Source organism: Bidens hawaiensis, unplaced genomic scaffold (assembly GCF_021521415.1).
Source record: "Bidens hawaiensis isolate Kalapana, Puna unplaced genomic scaffold, B.hawaiensis_p1.1 tig00001575_1, whole genome shotgun sequence".
NCBI lineage: Eukaryota > Viridiplantae > Streptophyta > Magnoliopsida > Asterales > Asteraceae > Bidens > Bidens hawaiensis.
The window spans coordinates 1,855,095-1,878,004 of record NW_027491088.1 but is presented as its reverse complement, the minus strand read 5'-3'; the positions used below and the strand labels follow the sequence as shown (position 1 = coordinate 1,878,004).

The 22,910-nt window shown below is 36.3% G+C and overlaps 3 protein-coding genes across 3 annotated transcripts; 1 reads left to right on the top strand and 2 right to left on the bottom strand.

The window, feature by feature from the left end:
- Positions 1-494: 494 nt before the first annotated feature.
- On the bottom strand, positions 495-5,635 carry LOC143587603 (protein GRAVITROPIC IN THE LIGHT 1-like). Its single transcript, XM_077068855.1, has 3 exons — positions 5,375-5,635; positions 5,021-5,106; positions 495-2,158 (listed from the first exon to the last, which is right to left on the bottom strand). Exon 3 carries the CDS (start codon positions 2,156-2,158, stop codon positions 827-829), a length of 1,332 nt encoding a protein of 443 aa, XP_076924970.1. The 5' UTR covers positions 5,021-5,106; positions 5,375-5,635; the 3' UTR covers positions 495-826.
- A 4,059-nt stretch (positions 5,636-9,694) lies between these two features.
- LOC143587594 (uncharacterized) lies at positions 9,695-12,386 on the top strand. Its single transcript, XM_077068845.1, has 7 exons — positions 9,695-10,345; positions 10,924-11,163; positions 11,252-11,341; positions 11,425-11,574; positions 11,651-11,775; positions 11,847-11,976; positions 12,063-12,386. The coding sequence occupies exons 1-7, from the start codon at positions 9,782-9,784 to the stop codon at positions 12,186-12,188; spliced, it is 1,425 nt and encodes a 474-aa protein (XP_076924960.1). The 5' UTR covers positions 9,695-9,781; the 3' UTR covers positions 12,189-12,386.
- A 419-nt stretch (positions 12,387-12,805) lies between these two features.
- Positions 12,806-21,043, bottom strand: LOC143587583 (putative LRR receptor-like serine/threonine-protein kinase At1g53440). Its single transcript, XM_077068836.1, has 24 exons — positions 20,769-21,043; positions 17,735-17,915; positions 17,590-17,661; positions 17,399-17,467; positions 17,248-17,319; positions 17,094-17,165; positions 16,938-17,009; positions 16,773-16,844; positions 16,613-16,684; positions 16,440-16,511; positions 16,299-16,370; positions 16,116-16,184; positions 15,980-16,045; positions 15,835-15,894; positions 15,711-15,752; positions 15,573-15,622; positions 15,123-15,481; positions 14,849-15,047; positions 14,633-14,767; positions 14,432-14,553; positions 14,145-14,355; positions 13,828-14,065; positions 13,524-13,674; positions 12,806-13,429 (listed from the first exon to the last, which is right to left on the bottom strand). Exons 1-24 carry the CDS (start codon positions 20,893-20,895, stop codon positions 13,082-13,084), a joined length of 3,003 nt encoding a protein of 1,000 aa, XP_076924951.1. The 5' UTR covers positions 20,896-21,043; the 3' UTR covers positions 12,806-13,081.
- Between the last annotated feature and the right edge of the window lie 1,867 nt (positions 21,044-22,910).

Genomic DNA, 22,910 nt, shown 5'->3' with positions numbered 1-22,910 from the left:
AGTTTATACAAACTTATAATTTATAAAACGAGAGTTTAAATAGTAAATATATAAAATAGCTTAATTCTTTTTTAAATAACCACCACCCCAAGTCTATGATTTATGTTACGACAATGAAAAGATTTTGGTTTAATCATATATTTAAACTTCAAACACCTTCATTGTTAAATATGATACCAAGTTTCGAGCCCCTTTTATGTCCTCATTCTAACCAAATGCCTCCAAGTTCCAACCAACGTTTACCAACATCGCCAGTACACACATCAAAGGTTGTTCATATTTCAATTACGCTAAAATTTCTTGGCATTGCTAGAGAAACTCCGGTCGGATAGGTAGAATAAATGTTTATTTTCAAATTAATTCATAATTTTCATCTTCATTTTGAAATCAAAATCAGCTAGCAACAAGTAACGGAACTGGTTCCGGACATAATCAAGTATTATACCTGACCGCGTATGCTGAGTTATTATCGGATTGGGTCCGGGTTTTGACCGGGAAGAGATGAAACCAGTTCTAGGTCAAATACACCGGGTTTTTTTAGTCCCGGATCCTTAATAATAATACTTTTATCACATAATATTCCAATACATAGGATTTCAAAGGAAAATACATATGATATTCATACCCCACAACTTACGTGACAGTTTTTCTTGTCTAGAAGCATTACTTCATCAAGAACTTTGCCAGTTTGCTCCCACCAACCCTATATTAACAAAATTGGGTAAGTTTTTAATAATATTCCAAAACCTAACCATTATGACTCATAGCCAGCAGTTCAAAACCACACCACCTGCACCCTGGTCCACTAACCCATCACTCAATCAACTCAACTCACGTACACTTGACACTGTACAACACTTGTACCCAACTTGAACCCGGGCACCACCGTAAACCCCACCTCCCGGGTACTCTCCGGCGACATAAATGCCTCCTCATTCACACTCTCCATATACACCTCCGAAAACCGACACCCCTTCCTCACCCGAAACAAAGACACCCCCTTCGGATCATTCGCAAATCCCAAACAATGTACCAACCAAACCCGCCTGCAAACCTCCGCAAACGCCTCGAAAAACGCTGTTTCCGCATATTTTCCCGCGGAAACCAAATTCCTTTGGTTTAAATTCCCAAATAGTGACAATTCCATTTTGGGGTGAACAATTTGTAAATATTTAAACCAACAAAATTTAGCAAATTCTGACGTGGGCTTCCATGTAATATATTCTCTAGCTTTCAAATACTTCAACTCCATGAATAAATCAAATGACACTTTTTGCTGGTGTTTACGGGTTCGTCGCCCGGGCCCACCGTCGCCAGGAACGGAAAAACCCGGGTGACTGAACCCGATAAACATTTCTCTACAAATAAACGACTCGAATGCGAAACATTTATGCGACTCGTTCCAGTAGACAACACCCTGTTGTATCGAACCCACGGCCGCGTCAATATCCCACTTCGCGTATTCCATTTCGGATACCATTAACTTTACAAAACTTCTAACTGACTTCATCGCGTGCTTGAGAGCCGTCACGAAGTCAGTTAGAGTCAGTTTTGATAACTGAAGATTCTCGTGGCGAGATAACGGGCCGCTTGCGTTCAATCTTCGCTCCATTAACTTGTTTTCCCGCTCCAATTCGTCTAGTTTTTGTTTTAACTTAACAATCTCGGTGTCTTTTAACCGGCTTTGATCGACTAGCTTCGTTTTGGTGATATCATATGTTTTGACTAGATTCTTTTGTTCTTGAATCTCGGCCAACATTACTGTCGTCTCAGGCATCGGGTCGTCGATATGTTTCTTCAAAAACGATTGTTTTAACTTGGATAAGTGTTTTAGCTCATTTACGATTATCTGATCAGCTGACTGGATACCTTCAGGATTGTAAGGAGATTGTGCACATTGTAACTCTGCGTAAGTGGCTTTAACCGACGATAATGTAGCGAATAATTTCACGATGAATGCATCCGTGGACGCTTTGTTTTCAAGCTTCTCAATTTCTTCATGGAAATGTTTGTTTTCGATGGTGCTCGATTTGTCATGTGATTTCGGCTTGTGGGGTTTATCTACATTGGTTGCGGATCGAATGTGTAACACTTTCGCAAACGTGCGAGCGAGTTTGCTCTTTCTTGGTGTTAAGGCAGATTGGTTGATTGGATCCATCTGAAAGAATGAAGGTATGATGAGCATAATATTATAAAAGATGTAAAGGACCAAAGGTTATGTAACTTAATAAATAAATACAAAAGGTAGTTTGATATAAGTTTTCATGAAGCTTTCAGTTTTGACTTTTTAAGTTTGTTACAAGGACATCTATGGTTACTTTCCTTTAACGTGTGGTTTTAAGTCCATACATATCATACACCTTATCTGAAAAGTATTTGCTAACCAACTTAACAAATAGAGTATGATTTAATTCAAGAACATTTTTTTCAGACCCATCAATACCCTGCTAACCAACATGTTTGATAAAAACACAGTTTGTGTTAGCTAACCTTTAACAGGTCAAAGGTAGATAGTCGGCAGTGGCGAAGCTTGGACTAGAGCATGGGGGTGGGGGCTCAAAATGTATTTAAAAAATCATAAACGAGGGGGACGACTCAAATTATGGGCCGAAAACGGGTAAATTTACACTACGTATAAATTTTTTGGGTGAAAAACCTAGACATTTACACTACCACAAAAAAAAGGGAGGTCGAGCTCAAATTTTCGGACGAAAACGAATAAATTTACATTACGTATAAAATTTTCGGGCGAAAAACAGAGACATTTACACTACTGTGTAAAAAAACAGAGGGGGTGGGGCGGGGCCACCCTTGTCCCTAATGAAACTTCGCCATTAATAGTCGGTGAAAGTTGGATTCGAACATAACTACACAAGAACTCTACTACAAAGATATATTTACCATTGCGTCAATGTATTGGAACCTAAGAGAACTTTTATTGTTTTCCGGTCTATGCGTCACCGAGTATCAGAACCTATATTATTTGGGGATTTAGGTTATAGTATCAAGCACGTGGACCCGGTTTTTCCTTATACTATTGTAAACATCAATTGAACGGAATACAATCAGTATTTTACCATCTTACAAGCTTCATGAATTGTCATGAGTTCACCTAAATTGGGATAGGGATTGGGTAACTAAACAATGGTCAATGATAATCTCAAAAACTCTATAAGCCTAAAAGTGAAAAGTCAAATGAAATGTCTATACATATATGATTCATTGGATCATATTATCTTTCCACAAAGTATGATGACACATTGACAGTGTTTTCCACATCCAAAAGAATAAAACAACTATCATAAAGTTAAAATATCCACACCCACTTGTTAAGAAAATTTGACCCAAAACAAAGTTAACAAAAACTGGTCCACTAGATCTTTGAGATTGGTCTAGGTTCATAATAGCACATTCAATGAAGATGCTTTTTTTCTCACCCGGGTCCTGTTTGACATCTGGTGGAAAGAGTGAAAAGATATCCGAAATTTTAAATAAGTTCGTACAAGTTTTTATAATACGATAACACTCTAAGGGTACTAAAAACACGTGGAGACGTATCCAAAGGACCAGATTCATATCAACCATTCAAATGAGGAGTTGATAATATTTATAGAAGCAAAGAATATGAGACTAGAGCTAAAGACGTAAAAATATAATATCTAAAAATGCGCTAAACTATATATTATTTTATATTATTCAAATATTAATGATGCACTAGATGATAAATAGAGCTTTATTATGTCATCCTAGCAACTCCAAATTACAACATTAAAATGAAAAAAAGTTGTTAAAAGTTTAATCTGACCCACCGGTGTGGACACTTAAAGTAGGCTTAAAATATAAATTCAGTATATAAGTCTTATCACCGAAAATGGGTTAGAAAACAAAATGCAAAAATACATGTGGGTCCCATAGGGAGCCAGATAATACGTGAAAAGAGGTCCATTATTTGTATTGAATAACGAGCTGTGTCTGCATCGTCAGCAGAGCCTGTTATTTTAATTTTTTTACAGTAAAAGCAAGCTTGTCTACATGCGGGTGAGTAAAGATAAGGTAGGAACGCACTACAACTCTGTTTTCCAACGTTGTTAATGTGACATTTTTTATTAACCCATTGGTCGGATTTAAGTCTTTTAACTCATCTCTTGTCTATCTATTAGTTTCATTAAAACTAATATAAAAAATAGTCGACTGTTTACAACCAGTTAAATTTATTTGCTACATTTTTTTTAATAAGTCTGCATTTTTAGAATGTGTATAAAAAAGTTGACCATTCGTTGTGTTTGAAATTAAGTGACGAAGCTTGACTCAGGATATAAGGGTGCGGGCGGGGGACCAAAAGACACAAGACTCATAAATAAGTTTGTTTTTTTCTTTTTTTTTTGGAGAGGGAGGGGGGCTCGGTATATAGCATAAATGTATATTTGTAACCGAAATAAAGTTTTTAAATCCGAAGTCTTGGTTGAAACAATCTCTCTATCCCCTACGTAGAAAATGTTTGTTTTCAACTTTTCATCCTAACTTGGTTAAACTTATTAAATCTTAAACCATTTACATGCGTGCCTTGTTGTGGTTAATGTTTTCAGGTTACGACTCGTTACACCTTTTATATACATACCTTATGTCCTTATTTGGGTTAATATTGTCTGAACTAATGTTTTTGACAAAAATAAATATATTGGAATTATGACTCGACACAGGTTCATCACTGAGCCTACGGGTATGCATGAGACCGAAAAAAATCTAAAGAAAAACCAACATTTTGGCTATGCATGAGACCGAAAAAAATCTAAAGAAAAACCAACATTTTGGCTATATTGCTTATGTAAACTGAACCAAATTTCTGGATTTCATTTTTTTTATTCTCAAAAATTTCAAGCAACTGAAATAACCAAAACCAAATCGAAAACCAAAACATAACGGTTTTCAAAAATCCAAAAACCAAAGTTTCGGTTTTAACCCAAAACCGACCCGACCCAAATCAAACTATCAGTCAACGAGAAACTAACAGGAAACTTACCTTTACAAGTGGAGAAGACAAGTTGAATAATTAGCCTTCAATTCAAAAGTCAAGAACACATATCACACGTCCTCTAATGCCGACCACTGAAATCCAAACCCAACGATAAACATTAAACAAAACACAGAGTCTGAAATGAAAGTGAGAAAACAAAAGCTAAAACCTGCAACATTTAAAGCCCCTAATGTTTGGTAGTTCGTACGTATTACACAACACATTAAAAGACTAAACAAATAGTTTTGCTGTAAACAGGTCTTTTTCATTATTATATACATATAGAAAGTAATTAAAAACTTTGATCCGACAAGATTCATATTAAAAAACAATTCCATTTAGAGCAGATTCTTAACTAACCAGAAAAAGGAACCTTCGATTGTCTGTTGGAGAACTTATAATAATAATAATTAATATTATTATTATTATTATTCTGTCTGCACCAACCTACTGATAATAATATGGGAAGTGAATTAAGAGAGTTATGAAGAAGAGAGGAAGAGAAGACTGGAGAGAACAAAGGTCAATATATAAATAAATATAATGTGTGATGGCTGGCATTGGCAGCTGAGAAGCCATTGGGAATTTAATAACAGCTTGAAGCTACTTTGAGCTTCATGTGTGGTTAATTACTGTTTTGTCCTTGGTGGTTTGAGTTAGTGTGCTTTTTTAGGCATGTGTAATGGATGGCTACAAAAAATGGCGTTTTGCATCCTGTGGACATTTAACAAATTGTATGTTTTTTGTTTTTAGGGTGTAATGATGTTGTAAACTTATATATATATATATATATATATATATATATATATCCCTCTTTCACAAACATAATATAATAATAATAAGAACAAAACAACACAAGCCAGCGACAAAAAGTTGCCCTCCCTATTGCCCCACGTTTCGCGCAAGGGGGGGGGGGTTGTCGCCCCAATCGCCCCAACATTACGCCCACTACCGGTGGCCTTAGAAGGGTTGGTGTGGTAATTTAATTTTTTTTACTTTTTTGTGGTTTAAATGATTAAATGTGGCGTTTTTAGAAAATGATTAATGTGAGTAATTGCTATTTATATGATTAAATGACAATATGAAAGTTTGAAATTGAATGTGGGCTATTCATTTTGGTTATATGTTATGATTGGGATTATACAGAGTAAAGCATGATTGTTTTATCAGAAAGAATGTAAAGTTATATAAGGAGTTAGTGACATAAAGTCATAAACAGTTAATGTGGTTTGATGCAAAGAACAATAGTTTGATCTTAAGACTATAAAGGTATATGTAATGGGGTTTTACGGGGGCGTGAAGGGACATGAACATTTATACAATAGTGTACATATGTGTCTTGATATGGAAATGATGAAGGGCATAATCCATTACATACCTTTTTTTTTTTGCAAAAAAAAGTAGAAAGATGATGATTGACGACAATGTTCTTACAAGACATTATTTATTAGGGGAGAGGGGTGGTGAATGTCGTGGCGTCACTTATCACACACCCCACCCAATTATACGGTTTCACATCACTAACCCAAAATCCATCACATGTGATGGTTTTTTACTAGGGGTGATGGTGTGGTGTGATGGTGTGTGATGGTTTTTTTTAATAAATACTAAATTAAATAAAAAGAAAACAATATTACATTAACTAAAAAAAACAAGATTACATTAAATAAAGACAACTAAATTAAAAAAAAACGACAAAAAAAAACCTACGGCCCTTCCCAACCCCACTTCTAGCATATCTCGCGTTTGCGTTGAAGTATGAGCGATTTAAATGGTTCCTCATGATGTTCGTGCGGTTGTAGGAGGAAAGTTAGATCGGCGTTTTTTTTGTTTTTCATTCAAATGGTTGGTATACGTCTCCTCACGTTTCATTTTTAAAATATGAGCCTCTTTCATTCGCTCCTTCGTCTCGGCCATTTCCGCCATATTAGCCGACTTGTATTCGGCGAAGTTTTCGGCCACCGCTTCCTTTCCAAGTCTTGACGGTTCCCCACTTTTAAGCGAAATCTCGTCGGTTCGCCTAGATTTTGTCGAACCTTTTGTCGGGTTTGGGTTTCTTTGAACCCGACCCACGTTTCTTAAAACCCTTCATTTGATATGTTAAAAATGGTGTGTGTAATAAAATATTTTAAGTTGGATTTGTGTATGTTTTGAAGATATATTTATATAGGTTAAATAATGTTTTTTTTTTATTTTCCAAGCATCCCCAGTGGCTACATCCCCCGCCCCCCTAACGGCTCTTTTCTTGGAAATGGAACCCTCATCCCGCTTGACAACCATCACGCAATTATGGCATTTTCCGCGTGACAAGGGGACGGCGGCGGTATGCTAAGGGCCACCACGCGTGATGGCTTCCCCACCACGCGGTGCCCCGTCTCCCCTTAAGCATGACCTAAGACTAAGAGTGAATGAGACACTCCCTCATCAACCCACTAGTACCACATCATTGTCCAATAAAAAATGCCACATCACTTTAACCCATAAGACTATGTGTAGTTTACAAATTGGGACGTTTTACGTCTTGTGGTGCCAGTCAGCAAATGATAGTTTTTTTGTTTTTAGGGTATAATGGTGTTGTAGCCTAATATATATATCACACATAGTAATAGTATAATAATATACACACACAACACATACAATGGCCGGTGACAAATTACTTGCGCCCCACCCCTTTTTGCCACAAAAGTCGCCCAGGGGGACGGTGTTCGCACCCCTTATCGCCCCCGTCGCCCCATATTTGCTGCCAACTACAGATAGCCTAATTGAAACTTAATAAAATATTATATGTTAAAAATTTTTATAAAAAACAAAATAAAATTTTAAAAATGTATTGGTTTAATGTCAAAAACTTTATAAATCTTCTTTTAATTTGTAAAAGATAAACTATTAAGAAGTGAATAGTATTTTTCTTTATGGATTCTTTTATAAAACTATCAATGAAAATATGGTTCAAAAAGAAAAAAAAATGAGGAAATTTATTATTTATAGAAAATCATTAACTATTTCTTGAATCTTATATAACGTATCCACTAAAAATTTATTATTACACCTGTCATATCTAAATTTACCAAATATCTAGGCTATTAGCCCATATAAATTTGCTCGAATAGGTACTAACTGTAGATATTTGTTAGGCGTAGACCAATACAATTATTTGGGCTTAGATCTACAAGTCTATACAATACAGGTTTGGAATAGTGGGTTTCATATGGACCGAGCAACTGGTGACCAGCCCAAATTGATTACAACATATTCATATTTTGGGACTAAATAAGTATTTAGAAATCTAGTCTTCCGGTGTTACCACTAAATACAAACCGACTAAAGGAATGTAAAACACACTACAATAATCATATTAATACTAGAGTAATTTTTGTTACGTTATGAATATGAACTATACTAATAATATAACTGACAACAAAACAAATCAGAAACTTGACTGTCACTCTAGTTCAAAACTATAGCGTAATAACCATTACTATGGTGTTTACATAATTATTTAAATAGTTATATATCTCACCCCTACAAATCTAAAAGACGACATGAAGTTGTGTTTGTTATGTCTAAAGTATAAAAGCAGACACAAACTAAATAACTGAAATTTGTTGGGTTTAAAATCAAATTTAAGTTTTTACAGTTTTGCAGGGTCAACATAATTTCAAGGCGTAACCGCCAACCGCCAAGTGCTAGGCCTTGAAATTCTATTGACCGTACAAAACAGTAAAAACTTGAATTTGAGTTTAATCCCAACAAATATCATTTTTTTAAGTATGTGTCTATTATTTAAGACTCTATACATGAGAAAAATAACTTCGAGTTGTGTTTAGGATGCGTAGGAGTGAGATATGACACATACAACTTTTAACATGAGAATTGTAAAAACATTATAATAATTATGCTAGTCTTAGAGTTTTTGCTATTACCAAGTAGTTTTAAACCAGAGTGGTAATAACAAGTCTAATTCATTTTGTTATCAGTTCTATTATTACTGTTCTTCAAAACCATAATGTAACAAAAATTATTTTAATATTAACATAGTTATTAAAGTACTTTTTTTTAACATTTTCTTTGTACGTCTGTGTTTCATGGTACGTAACACTAGATTAGTACATAGTTAGTCAAAATAAGAATACCTTGTAGTAGAGATGGACATAAAACTCGATTTTGAACCAGACTCAGTCCTATTAAACCTGCTGGTACAAACCAGGCTTCAGTTTCTCTAAAGAAACTGTACCCGGATCCGGATTCGTTGGAACCAGTTCCACCTCTACCTGATCAAAACCCGGACCCAACCCGGCCCAAACCCGCTAAAACCCGATCATACCCGGACCTCAGTTTCTACCCGACCCAAGTAGTGACTTTTCATAACCGAACCTAAAACCGGTTCTAGAAAAAAAAACCCGGTTTGCCCACTTCTATATTGTAGTTATCACTTTGGGCCGGTCTTCGTTCGGCCCATACGAACCCGATTACCGAACCGAAGTGTTTGAAATTTGGTCCGGGTTGGGATTTCCGGGTCGGTTAATCGTGTGAAACACAAATTCTTATTCTTGCCCTAATTTACACACCAACAAGGCAACAACCGACAAGTAACGGAGTCAAATACATCCATTTCCGTATTTAATATCTTCCATTTCTCAGCCTCATAATTTTGACCTAAAAATAATAAAAATCACATCTTTATTCCAAATCTTCAATCAATCCACTTATTATGAGCTTCTAGTCTTCCAATTTCAATCCAATCCAATCGAATCAATCAATCAATCGATGTCTGTTGAACGATCATTCGAAGCATGGGAAGAAGTCCAACGTCACGGCTTAGATCTCGCCGACCGATTAACCCACGGCTTCTCCGATCTAATCCACACCCACATCACCCCACCATCTTTCACCTGGCCAAACCCTAACCCACCCAAGCTTTTCGACGTCGAATTCAACACCCACCTCGCAGAACGTGATTTCAGGCTGCTGGTTGATAACACCAGTCATGGGATTCATGGGGTTTCTGCGATTCTTGATATTGGGAATAAGTTGGGTCAGGTTGGTGCCGACTTTGGAGCCAGTTTGAACGGTGTGGTTCAGCAGTTTGTCAGGCGGCTGCCCGTCCCGTTTCGGCATGACGAGGATACGGTTATGTTGAGAGTGGATGATGGCGTCCAGAGGGCCGCTGATTTGGGGATTAGTATGCAGGTTCATGAGGATTTGGGCACGATTGCAAAACGGTTTAAGGAGTTCGGGTTTGATGAGACCGACAAGGGGAAGGATGATGCCGGTGGTGACGAGGGTTCCGGGATTAATTTAAAAGCTGCGGGCTTTTCGGGCAGGAATCAGGTAAATTTAAATCAAGTTTAAGAATTTAATGGTGGTTTTGAATTAGGCGTTAGTGGGGCGGTGGGGTAGTGACTGGCGATTAATCGGGATTAATCATATTGAAAGTTTATATATAATTTTGAAAAGTTATATATAAAAGCTCACATAAATACTTGTAGTATAGTATAGTTCAAGCATAAGCAGTTATACGTGAACATAAGTACATAACAAATCGATTAGAAAAAACCAATAATTTGGGTTAACGTGTTAAAACCAAGGTTCGAGTTGGGCCGACTAGTGATTAGTTGCACTGATTAGCTGAATAGTGTTGTAGAACCCGCTAGGGGCTAGTCGGGCGGTGGGGTACTGACTAGCAATTAATCGGGATTAGAATAGTTTTATATAATTTTGTAAAGTTGCATATAATTTTTTTAATTTGGGCCGACTAGTGATTAGTTGCATTGTTTAGCTGAAAAGTAGTCAGTAACTCACTGTTTGGTGGTTGATCACGGGTTTTTATGACACTGCAAGTTAAGTAGATGAAGCATAACTTTTATATGTATTTTTTTGATATGTAGTTTGTGTGTGATTGATTACAGGGAGTACTTAATTTTTCGACAATGTTTGATAGTCGAACGTGTGGTTTAGAAAGTTCTTTAGCTGCAAGAGGAGATATATGGAGGATTGAAGCGTCGAATGGAAGTTTGAATTCAGGGAATGTGAATTCATCTCTTTTTCTTGTCCAGCTTGGACCCGTACTGTTTATTCGTGATTCGACTCTTCTTTTACCGGTTCATTTGTCGAAAAAACATTTACTTTGGTATGGTTATGACAGAAAGGTATAATGAGTAACCGTTAATCAATCTCCAATCTTTTTAATTTATGCCCGTGTGAGAACGAACTTATCGTTTGTTGGTTATTTATTAGAATGGAATACATTCTCTGTGTCCAGCTGTGTGGTCAAAGCATAGAAGATATTTATTGATGTCAATGTTATGTCTCAATCCTATGGCTTGTGTAAGTCCAGTCAAACTGTTGATGATGATAATCTTGTAATTTGAAGCATTGAGCATAACATATATTATTATTACATGTTGTAGACGTTTATGGATTTCCAGTTTCCAAACGGGCAGCTCACGTATGTTGCTGGTGAAGGCATATCCACGAGTGCTTTCTTACCTCTTTTTGGTGGTTTGCTTCAAGCACAAGGTCAATATCCCGGGGAAATGAAGTTCAGTTACTCATGCAAGGTGAGCTATTAACTTGTTAGATTTAAAAGTTTTGATTTTTATAACCATTTTTTTTAATATATGAATATGTTGGCAGAATAAATGGGGAACGCGGATCACACCCATGGTTCAATGGCCTGCAAAGTCATTTACTTTGGGGTTTGAACAAGCTTTGGCTTGGAAACGATCTGGTCTCATGGTCAGGCCCACGGTCCAGTTCAGGTATGATCAGATATGGTGCACCGAACGCATATTCATGTGTTTTAATCGGCTTACTTTTGTCATTTGACCAGTTTGCAGCCAACATTCGGTGGAAGTGACCCTGGACTTAAGGCCGAACTTGTGCATTCACTAAACGAGGAACTGAGTCTAATCGGTGGGTGTTGTTTAGTTTCACACCCGACTGCTTTTGCATCATTGTCGGTAAGTTTCTTGAATTCTTGATATTATTAAAGTTATGTATTTTTTGTTTGTTTGTTTTTAAGATGGATGTTTGACCGTATATGCAGTTAGGTAGATCAAAGTGGAACGGGAATGTTGGGAAAACCGGGGTAGTATTGAGAGCTGAAATGCCTCTTGGGAATGTCGGCCGGCCCTCGTTTTCTGTTCAGTTAAATAGTGGTATTGAGTTTTGATCATGAAGGATACTGTGTATTTATAACCAGTCTTATGTTTTTAAAGCTATAATGGTTATAGTTAATGTAAATATAAGTGATGTTGTGAACATACAGCTTTTTTTGTATGACCGGAGCTTGAAACCATGTTTGGATGGTGGTAAACTTGTATTCTGGTTGGTAGTTGGAAAATAAATGAATCGTACATCCTGTGTAAGTTTAACTGTCTCAAATCAACCATAAATACTTAAATAGTAATAATCTTACTTATATTATTAGCATTTGTATACTTTTGAGTTTTGACATGCATAATCTATTTTTAATGAAAAATGTGTAAATTGTAGATTGCATTGATTAATCTTTTTTATTTAGACATTTAATTTAACCACTGCTCTAGACTAGGGATGAGCTTGGTATCGGTACCGAACTGGTATCATAATGTTGGTATTGAATTGGTACTGATGGTACCGAATTCGATCCTGGTATCATTTGCTCGTCCCCGGAGTAGGGTAATATCTTTTTATCAAGTCATTTAATTTTATTTCTAGATGGTCAATTTTGCTTTCTTAAGTTTTGTCAAATACTGATTTCAGAATTCCTCTACAATAGTTTTTATTTTTCAAAAACCATCAATTATTCCCTAATAAAGTTTTTTCTTTTATATTTTGTCTCAATATGTGAACAAATGTAAACAAAACAAACACTGACTAAATTTGCAATGTTATACATGTACTAAAATAATTAAATCACAGATACATTCATAGTAAGCATCTTACCAATACTTTTAATAAAAAAATGCATGAAAAGTGAAATTTACAGGGACATCTCTCTATAAGCTTAACTTATATATGCAACTCATTTAGAATGAATTGCTATAATTCACAGCAATAAATTCTGAGGAAGAATGGCGTCCTCTAAACAGAAGAATCGCCTGACAGTTCATCAGTCGACCCGCGCATCGCTCTTTGACTATCCCCTGAGGCAATAGAGGTCACCATTTGACTATCCTGTGACAGCAGTTCAAATGCTCTAAACCTCATGTCAGCATCCATTGCACCCCGTTTCATTACTTGTGTCTGAACAGGAATCTTTCCTTCCAACATACTCACCACTGCTGACATGGCGGGTCTAAGGGTCGGTGATGGGTTGGTGCAAAGAAGCGCTATGTTCAACATCCTCATTGCCTCTTTCTTTGAGTAGTTTGAACCCAGTACCGGGTCCACCAGTTCAAGTAGATTTTCTTGCTCTTGTAAAACATACGCCTTCAAGTTCGACCAACGTAAAAATATTTATTATTGTTCTCTAAGTCACGTGTGCTACCGTAATAATAAAAAAAATTGTAAATTTAAATGTTACCCAATCAAGAAGGTATACAAACTCTTCCTTTGGCCGATAATTTGTATTACTTTTCCCACTCACAATCTCTAATGCAACGATTCCAAAGCTATAAACATCTGCTTTATCTGTTAAGTATCCTCTCATAGCATATTCCGGAGCCATATATCCACTGCAAATCACAAATCACACCATAAATCTCTCATGTGTGTGTGTATATATATATATGTAGTATGGAGTTTCTGGAAGAATGAATTTTCTCATCATCCTGTCCCTATATATACATTATATATATTATCAAACACTAACATAAGAGTTGGCTCACATAGTTCCAGCAATTCGTGTGCTAATATGTGTATTCTCTTCTTCATCAAGTTTTGCAAGACCGAAATCCGATATTTTGGCGTTAAGTTCCTTATCTAGAAGCACATTAGTCGCCTTAATATCTCTGTGAACAATTTTTAACCTTGATTCTTCATGTAGGTATGATAAGCCCCGGGCTACTTGAACACATATCTTTTGTCTTGTTGGCCAATCTAAATTTAGCCTCTGGCCTTCTTTACCTGAACATGAAACAACCCGTGATGACTAAATATCATTAACTAGGATACACGAGTTAATGTTGAAAAGTAAGCTGTTTACCAAACAGAGCGCGTGCAAGACTGTTGTTTTCCAGGTACTCGTATATTAGTAACAATTCTTTTCCTTCTATACAACAGCCAAAAAGCTTAACGAGGTTTGGATGTTGTAAAGCCGATATCATGCCTATTTCAGTCACGAATTCACGGTTCCCTTGTTTTGACTTTGCGGAGAGTTGCTTAACTGCTATTTCAGAACCATCTGAGAGTACACCCTACAAGAAATAAAAAATTAAATTCAATACATATAATGTTGATTATATGCACTATATGTAAACGGTCGACACCCACCTTGTAAACAGGTCCGAATCCCCCTTCACCGATCTTGTTTGCAGGGTCAAAGTTCTGTGTAGCAGCTTTAATTTGTCGCAAACTAAAATAACCCGTTTGTAATTCAATAGCACCTCGAAGTTCTGTGACATCCAAAATTATCAGAATAATTAGAAAACAAAAGTGATTTATAGAAACAATTTTGTAAAAAAAAGTTATAACCTTTGTCTTCTTTATCCCCTCCTAGATAACCTTTCTTCCAAAGAATAAATAGAACCAAAGCGACAAACGCGCATGAACCAACAACGATTCCTGCTATCACTCCACTAGAGAGCCCATCAGTTGGTATTTCAAAGTCTATAAAAAAGACAATAAATAAGTTTACAACCGTTTTTTATCTTTGAAAATAAATAAAAATTTGTAATTTCATTTACTAACTTGGAGTTACGGTTATAGCAGATATAAGCGGCCCGTATACACCCCGATCGGGAATTGCAGTAGTCCCCTTCCCAGCCCAGTACAAGTGAATCTCTAACGTGCTCCCATTAACATGAACATCAGTAAAATCTAATACGATGCTCCTTCCGGTTCCATTAGCTCTTTCCCTTATGTTAAAATCTTTCACTAATAGCTCCCCCTATATTGAAAAAACCAAATTATATAAGTATGATCAAAACAATATCACACAATGTGAATAGTATCTATCACTCACTTGGATTGATATATCAAAAATACGCCTTCCCAGACTACTAAAACTTGTATCATTTGTATACTGTATTTCAGCAAAGTGGAGGCGTACTCTATAGCTACCACTTCTTAAACACAGTCCGTAATATCTGAGTGAAGTAGGCGAAAGACGGGCGGTTCTGTAAATATCATCACCTGTCACATCAGTTATCGGAAGCGCGACAAATGGCGCATCATCATTCCCCAAGAAATTACCGTTGCTGGTATAAGCCCATCTTTCAGAAGCAGTATAAAAGTAAGACTGTTCACTGCTTGCATCTTGTTCATATTCATTTCCTTCAAATTCTAATCTGTTCCCGCCACAGTTAATAAATAAATTATAACCTGAGATGTCAACAGAGAATATAATATTAGAGATAGTTAATTATAGTTATGGGAATAGAAAATATAATTTCACAAAAGGAGAATGGTTTACGATCAGGATTTCGGCTGCAAGTAAGTCCGTCCGTTAAACACCAAGTATTTCTACATGACAAAATCATGTTTAGAACAATTGTAGAAAACAAAAATCAAAATGAAATCATAGTTTCAAAAGCTGAAGACAGCAACATACGGGCCCGTTGCTTCTGAAGGCGAAAGAGCAGCAACTAAATTCCTGTGAATGTACAAAAAGTGTAAAACAACTGAATAAGCATAAGATAGAAAATTTTCATGTGGTGGAAGTAAAGAAAACTTACAAGCTAGATTGCTGACAACCGCGTGGGTCTGCTTGCGTAAAATTGTTGTAGGATAAGTCACTATAATAAGAAGTAGGTAATAAATCGAAATATCCAGTAATAATTGTATTAAACAGTACTTTATTGAGGGCGAAGAATAACTAACATCTTTTTATTGCCAACATAAGCCCATTGGGGAATGTTTCCCGACAGCGAGTTGTTGTTTAGAAACCTGAATCCATGAAAAGTATAAGAATTCTTTATACGTTATGATATTAATTTCTTCTAATTAGTTTACATACACAGCCTCAAAGTCAACCCTCCCTATTGAATCGGGAACTTGACCATCCAACATGTTAAAGCTTAGGTCCCTGCAAACAAATAGTTCAAATATATAAATAAAAAAGAGAATGAACAACATTTTTTCTTGAAAATCAGTGTTAGTAACTGACTCACGCCGTTCCAAAAAAATGTAATTGACTCACAAGTTTTTAAACTCGGACATCTGTCCTATGTATTCAGGTATTCTGCCTGTAAGCATGCAATTTCTCAGGTGCCTGCAAGAAAATTAGTCAGAAATTTTAATATAACTTAGGGTAAATAGTCTAATAATGAAATCAACTCACAGTCTTATCATTCTAGTCATATTTTGCAGATCAGGAAAGATTGAAGTTGGTCCAGTCAAGTCTGTTATCCTCCTAAGAACCATTATACAAATATGAAGTAAGTTATTTGGTTAAATAGTCAAATCCAAATCCACCCGCTTACAAAAATATACGATGATTCAAAGTGAACTCACAATTCTTCTAAATTTGTCAACAGAGATATTGTAGAAGGGATAGGTCCCTCCATTGATGTTCCTTGCCAATCACTGCACGGTAATATAATATAATTGTATAAAAAATTAACCTTAAATGCAATTAGATTAATGATGAAAGAAAAAGCAAGATAATACTCACAGTCTTTCGAGTCTGGTCCAGTTTCCAATAAAGCTCGGCAATCTCCCAGATAATGTATTCCCATCTATCCTACTGCAAGTGTTGTAAATGAGTATTGAATATTAGATCATCAAGATTAGAAATTTGAGGGACTAGTAAAAGAATATGATGATTGCTACTACTTACAAATCTGTTAGATTAGTGAGAAATCCAAATGATTCAGGAACGTTTCCTGTGAAATTATTTGCAGAAAGAAGGCTGCAAGGAAAACTTTTAAATGTGAATAACAAATACGATTTTTGTAATTTATGATAAATAAATAACTAATAGAGGCGGTGTTACATTCTTCTCAAGCTACGCGCACGACCAAGGTTTGAAGGAAGCTGTCCTTCAAGTGAATTGTCTTCCAAGACTCTGGGTTTCAGATGTGTGAATAATTAGGTGAAAATTGTGATGCAATTTAAGACTTATCGAGTAAATCAAGATTCTTACTTACAGTTCCTCAAGTGTAGCAATATCCCCTATTTCACCAGGTATTGGACCGCTAATTCGGTTTCCCAAAAGACTTCTGTAAAGAAAAATATATTAAAAAAATGTCTTAAATTATAAGAAATGAAATAATGACTAAAGGAATCAGTAACTATTACAATGTGGTAAGGGGTAGTCGCCCAAAACGTGCTGGAATACTTCCATTGATATAGTTGCGAGATAGATCTCTGTGACAATATAAACTCGATTAGGTCAGAATATTAGATAACCTTCAGATAAATGTTTTGTAGAATGCCTTTTCACATGTGATGATATAGACAGTTAATATAAGTTGAAAATGTACACTTACAATTCTTGCAGAAAAGTGAGATTTGCAAACTCTTCAGGTAGAACTCCAGTCAAATTAAGCCCCTTTAACTGGCTGAAATTTATATATTAGTTGTTAATATTTAACTTGCGATTTACTGAACTGTATTATTATGATAGATTCTTACATATGTGTAATGTGGCATTCTGTAGTGTTACATGTGCAGGTTACATTGCTGCCAAACCTAACAGCGCCTTGGCTGTTTGAAGTATATGTTCTATTAAGACCTCCACCTCCACTGCATGAATTTCTAGCAACCCGCCAATCACTATACTGCAGCCTTGAGGCTATTGTCTGAAGAGCTTCAACTATTGTAGTAGCATAAGATAAAACAATATTAACGATTTAAAACTATAAACACGTGTTGAAAATAGATTTCTTCCCCAATGGAAGAGGTCAACAGTTTTTAGTATTATGAATGATTTGTAGTGAAACATAAAAGTTCATGTGACATCTTATAACCAGATTATGATTCATGTAATTTACTCTACAGATTATTTACATGCTAAAAGCACCATAAATGTTTTGTAGTGAAACACTAAGGGGGTGTTTGGCCTAGCTTTTATTTTTATGCTTGTGCTTATATAACAAATTAGCTTATTTTCTATTATTTTGATAAGCTCTTTTTAAGTGTTTGGATTAGCGTATATTCTACGAGTTAATTATGTGTCTTAATAAGTTGTTAAATCCACCATTCTTTAATTTGTGAGTAATAAGTTGCTTCAATAATTACTAATCCACCACCATTTGAGGACAAATGAGAAATTTACACCATTAAACAAATAAGCTAAAAAACCATACTCAAATAAGCTTCTTCAAATTAGCTTATATAAGCTAATAAGCATAAGCTTAAAAAGCTAAGCCAAACACCAAGTTAAGCTTATTTTGTAATAAAAAGCTAAAAAAGCTATAAGCTTTGTCAAAAAAGCTAAACCATACACCCCTTAAGTTAAGCTTATTTTGTAAAAAAAAAGCTGAAAAAGCTAAAAGCTTTATTAAAAAAGCTAAGCCAAACATCACATGTCCTGTTCAAGAGTATGTTTTAATACTTAGTAGACAATTTATTTAAATATTGCATGTTTGACTAAACTAGCCATTTAATAAAACAGATATCCATGTTTGACCAGTATAGACCATAAGCAATCAGCCATTCATGTAGGGTTAGGCATTTATGAGACCAACTAGATGCCAGCCATTCAATGAATCAGCCCACTGTTGACGTGTACAAAATCAAAAAAGAGATACCAAGTTACCAACTACCCATTCCAAGAACTAGGAATTTTTCAAAATATCCTAACACCTTTTTATTTATTATTCAAGGCAAATAACATCAATTTCAGCTATCTGTTTGCTCCCATAATGGATTCTAATGACTATTTGTCTAGGCCACCAATTAAGAAATTAGCAGAAAGAGAAACTGTTGTCCATATGAATCAACACAAAACTGTTTTTCAACCGTTAGCTGAAGATATTAAACTATTACAAATATTTAAGACAGAATTACAAATTTTGTCATTTAAAATAAGACGAATTACGGTTCGTGTCCTTTTCTAAGTTTCCTTGCAGGCGGTGTACTTTAAACATTTTTTTCCTGCACGTTATGTCCTTTACGCTAACTGGGTTAGAAAAACTCAGTTAAATACTCTCACGTGAGGCGCATGTGAGGGTATTTTTGTCTTTTCGTCTTTCTGACTCCATACTCTTTCCACTGTTCCTCTTTCTCTCTCTAATCTAAACCACCGGAAAGCTGCTCTGCTTTCTCCGGTGATAACTAACTCCGGTAATCCTTTCCGGATATTAATTCGTGACGTCAGCAATCATTATTCTTCATACTCACGGACTGGATCCTCGATACGGTGTTATCACCTGCCCCCATCCAACCTCCGGCAACCACTGCCTTTTTTGCAACCAGCCACCACCACCGTTCACCGCCATATCCACCTCCCCTTTCACCAAATCCGCTACCACCACCGTTCACCGCTAAATCGAACACAAGTCAGATGTTAATTTCATGATTTTCGCCATATCCACCTCCCCTTTAACCCAGATCCAGTTTACCCATCCAATAACAATAAATTCTTTCTTTTTCAACTTTTACCCTTAAAAATCTCAAACCCAGATCCAGTTAACCCCGCTGCCGCCACCCTAACCCGACCCATCCAGATGTAGCGAGATGTAGCGAACAAGAAGGATAGTTGCAGTTAATTAGGGTTTCGTCTTCCTCGCCGGAGAAGGTGACCGGAGATGGTGCCGGATTTAAGAAGAAAGGGAGTTGATGATGAATTACAAATCCGGTCAAAATCCAAACTTCCGGTACTGTCTTCGGTCATCAAAACAGCTCTCAAGAAATCGATGAAGTTGGGAGGTACAAATAAGATGAACAGGGGCAACAGTTTTAAGTGTTTGATGGTGCTGGTGGCGAAGCTATGGTGGCGGTGGTGATGGTGTTTGAGGAGTGGTTGTGATATGGTGATGGTGTGGTAGAACATAGAGAGAGAAGGATGAGAGAAGGAAGTGGTTGTGATATGTGGTATGATGATGGTGTAGTGATGGTGGTGGCTTAGAGAGAGAAAGAAGAGAGAAAGGAGGAGAAGGTGTTATCAATTTGCAGGTACAGTCGAAAAGACAAAAATACCCTCACGTGCGCCTCACGTGAGGGTATTTAACTGAGTTTTTCTAACCCAGTTAGCGTAAAGGACATAACATGCAGGAAAAAAATGTTTAAAGTACACCGCCTGCAAGGAAACTTAGAAAAGGACACGAACCGTAATTCGTCTTATTTTAAAGGACAAAATTTGTAATTCTGTCAATATTTAATAATATAATCCAAAATAGATGCAAAAACAAATAAGCCTACAACTAGAAGAAGACAACATGACAAACATCACGTATTTTAAATTTTTGGCCGGCATATCTCCAATAATTCTCTTTACAACTGAAATAATATTTCATAATTTTAACATAAACAAAATTAATTAAGAAGAACTCATAATTTTAACACACAATTGAAACAGATAATAATAATAATAATAATCAGATCATACATACAGTGTAATTCATGCCTAAATCAACATAAAATGAGGTCAAATTCAGCTAAGCCTCCATCTCCATAATATTTCAAGTATTCATAACATAAAAGTGTACGGAATCAAAAGTTAAACCTTCTTCAGCAGGCAGAAGCTGAGCAGAGGATCTGAACTCGTACAGAAACGCTAATAGAGTTATGGCAAAGGTTATGAGCTTCAATCCGATTGACGGCGTTGCAGGTGGCCGGTGAGATGACGTCATTGAAGAGTTTGTTAATCGGAATTTGGCCGGATAATGATGTAATGAGGAGTGATTGAAGTTAGGGTTTTACTGAGAGAGTGATGGATTTCGGAAACTAGAAGTGGAAGGATATGAATATGAATATGAATATGAATATAACGTGTTATAGTTTAGCCGCTGAAATACAAACTGCTACATGCTACTATTGATTTCTTTTGACCGGTTTTCAACTAAATATCGCGGGATCCTGTTGACTTTTGACCTTCTAAATTTTCAAATTAGTGTAACTGTTACATGATATTTTAAAGGAAAATTGGTTTTAAATAATCCAAACTATGGCCTATTGGTAAATATTCATCTCAATTTTACACTTGCCTGCTGGCAGTACCAACTACTTATGCATTTGTTTTTAACGGGCCGTGACTGACGGATGTTAACTCCGTTAGTTTTTGTCTGACGTGGCGATCCTAGCTGTTAAAAATCAGATTACGTGGACGTCTACGTGGCGGCTGACTGTGTATTTAAAATATATGTATATATAGAGAGATTTACTCTCTCTCCCCCCACCCCCTCTCTCTCTACCTCTCTTCATCTTCATCCACCCCACCTGTCACCACCATTTGCCACCGACCACCGCCATCGCATCACCTGCCACCATCAACCTCTCTTATCGCACTATAAGAGTTGTACCATAAAAACTTAACTTGTATACCACCAATCCCCATCTCCGATAGAGAAATCGTCGGGAAAATCCAACCCTACAGCAAGGGTTTGGTTGTTTATGATTTAGAGCTTCAAAATCGTCCGGTTATGGTTGTTTGTGATTTAGAGCTTCAAAATCGTCCGGTGTCACACCCTCAAAATCCACTAACGGAGTTTTACCGTCATAGGGTGTGAACTAACAGGATCGGATTCATTAGTTATAATCAAACCATAAAACAAAGTTTCAAAACCATGAAAACGTTTACGAGTATTTAAATGCGGAAGCGTAAAAACCATAAAAAAAAATATTGCGTCACGCAGGACGACTTAAACCCAATGATAACAGTTTTAAAATAGTTTGCATAACAAAATCGTTTTCAAGCAATGCATGATCCTATACCGCGCGCCCACCTCGGCTACCTGAGAATAACATACTAAAATTGTCAACACGGGGTTGGTGAGTTCACAAGCTTATATCAATAAAGCGTTACGTTTGCGTTCAGCATTTTGCGTTTAGCGTTCAGCGTTTTGCGTTTAGCGTTCAGCGTTTTGCGTTTAGCGTTCAGCGTTTTGCGTTACCAGATAGTGTTATGTCAATTATATATCTATAGGTAGCTAGCCTATAAAACAAGTATTACTAAGTGTTCGACACCGAAGCTGACTGTTTATCATTTGCCTTGCCACCAGGTCTATCCCGACCATGGTATGTGTTTAGCCAAGATTACACCCACTCGACCTCCAGTCGAGTTTAGCGTTGGGTGGGGTTTGTCAAACCCAGTAGTACTACTCAACAATGACTCGCTATTATCCAATATTAAATGGTTCGATGTGAATGAAGGACTTTAGTTATTGCGTTTGCCACTTAGTCTTTACAAGTGATATATAATTTATATTAACAAAATCTTAAATGCGTTTTCGGAGTATGTTATCTCCCCAAGTGAAAAGCGTTTGAAAATAGTTTAGAGGGGTAAGTGAACTCACTGTTTGCGAAGAATTCCCAAAATAAATCACCAAAGGATGCGCGTCACAGAAAAACTCTCTCTAGCGTTCTAAAACAACAAAGAGATTTTTCTAAGTGTCGGAACTATTATCGAGTCTCTAGACTCGGCACATAATACCTATGCACACAATGTGTTTCGTGTTTCGTTTGTGAATAGCGTGTGACTTTAACAAGTACATTCGTGATACATTACATGTGTGAGCAGTTATTTACGTGTCATGTATTAATAATGTACATCACTAGCAATTACTCCCCGTAAGGGCAATTTGGTCACACATAACAATTAACTAGCAATTATTCCCCGCAAGGGCAATTTGGTCAAAACACGACAACT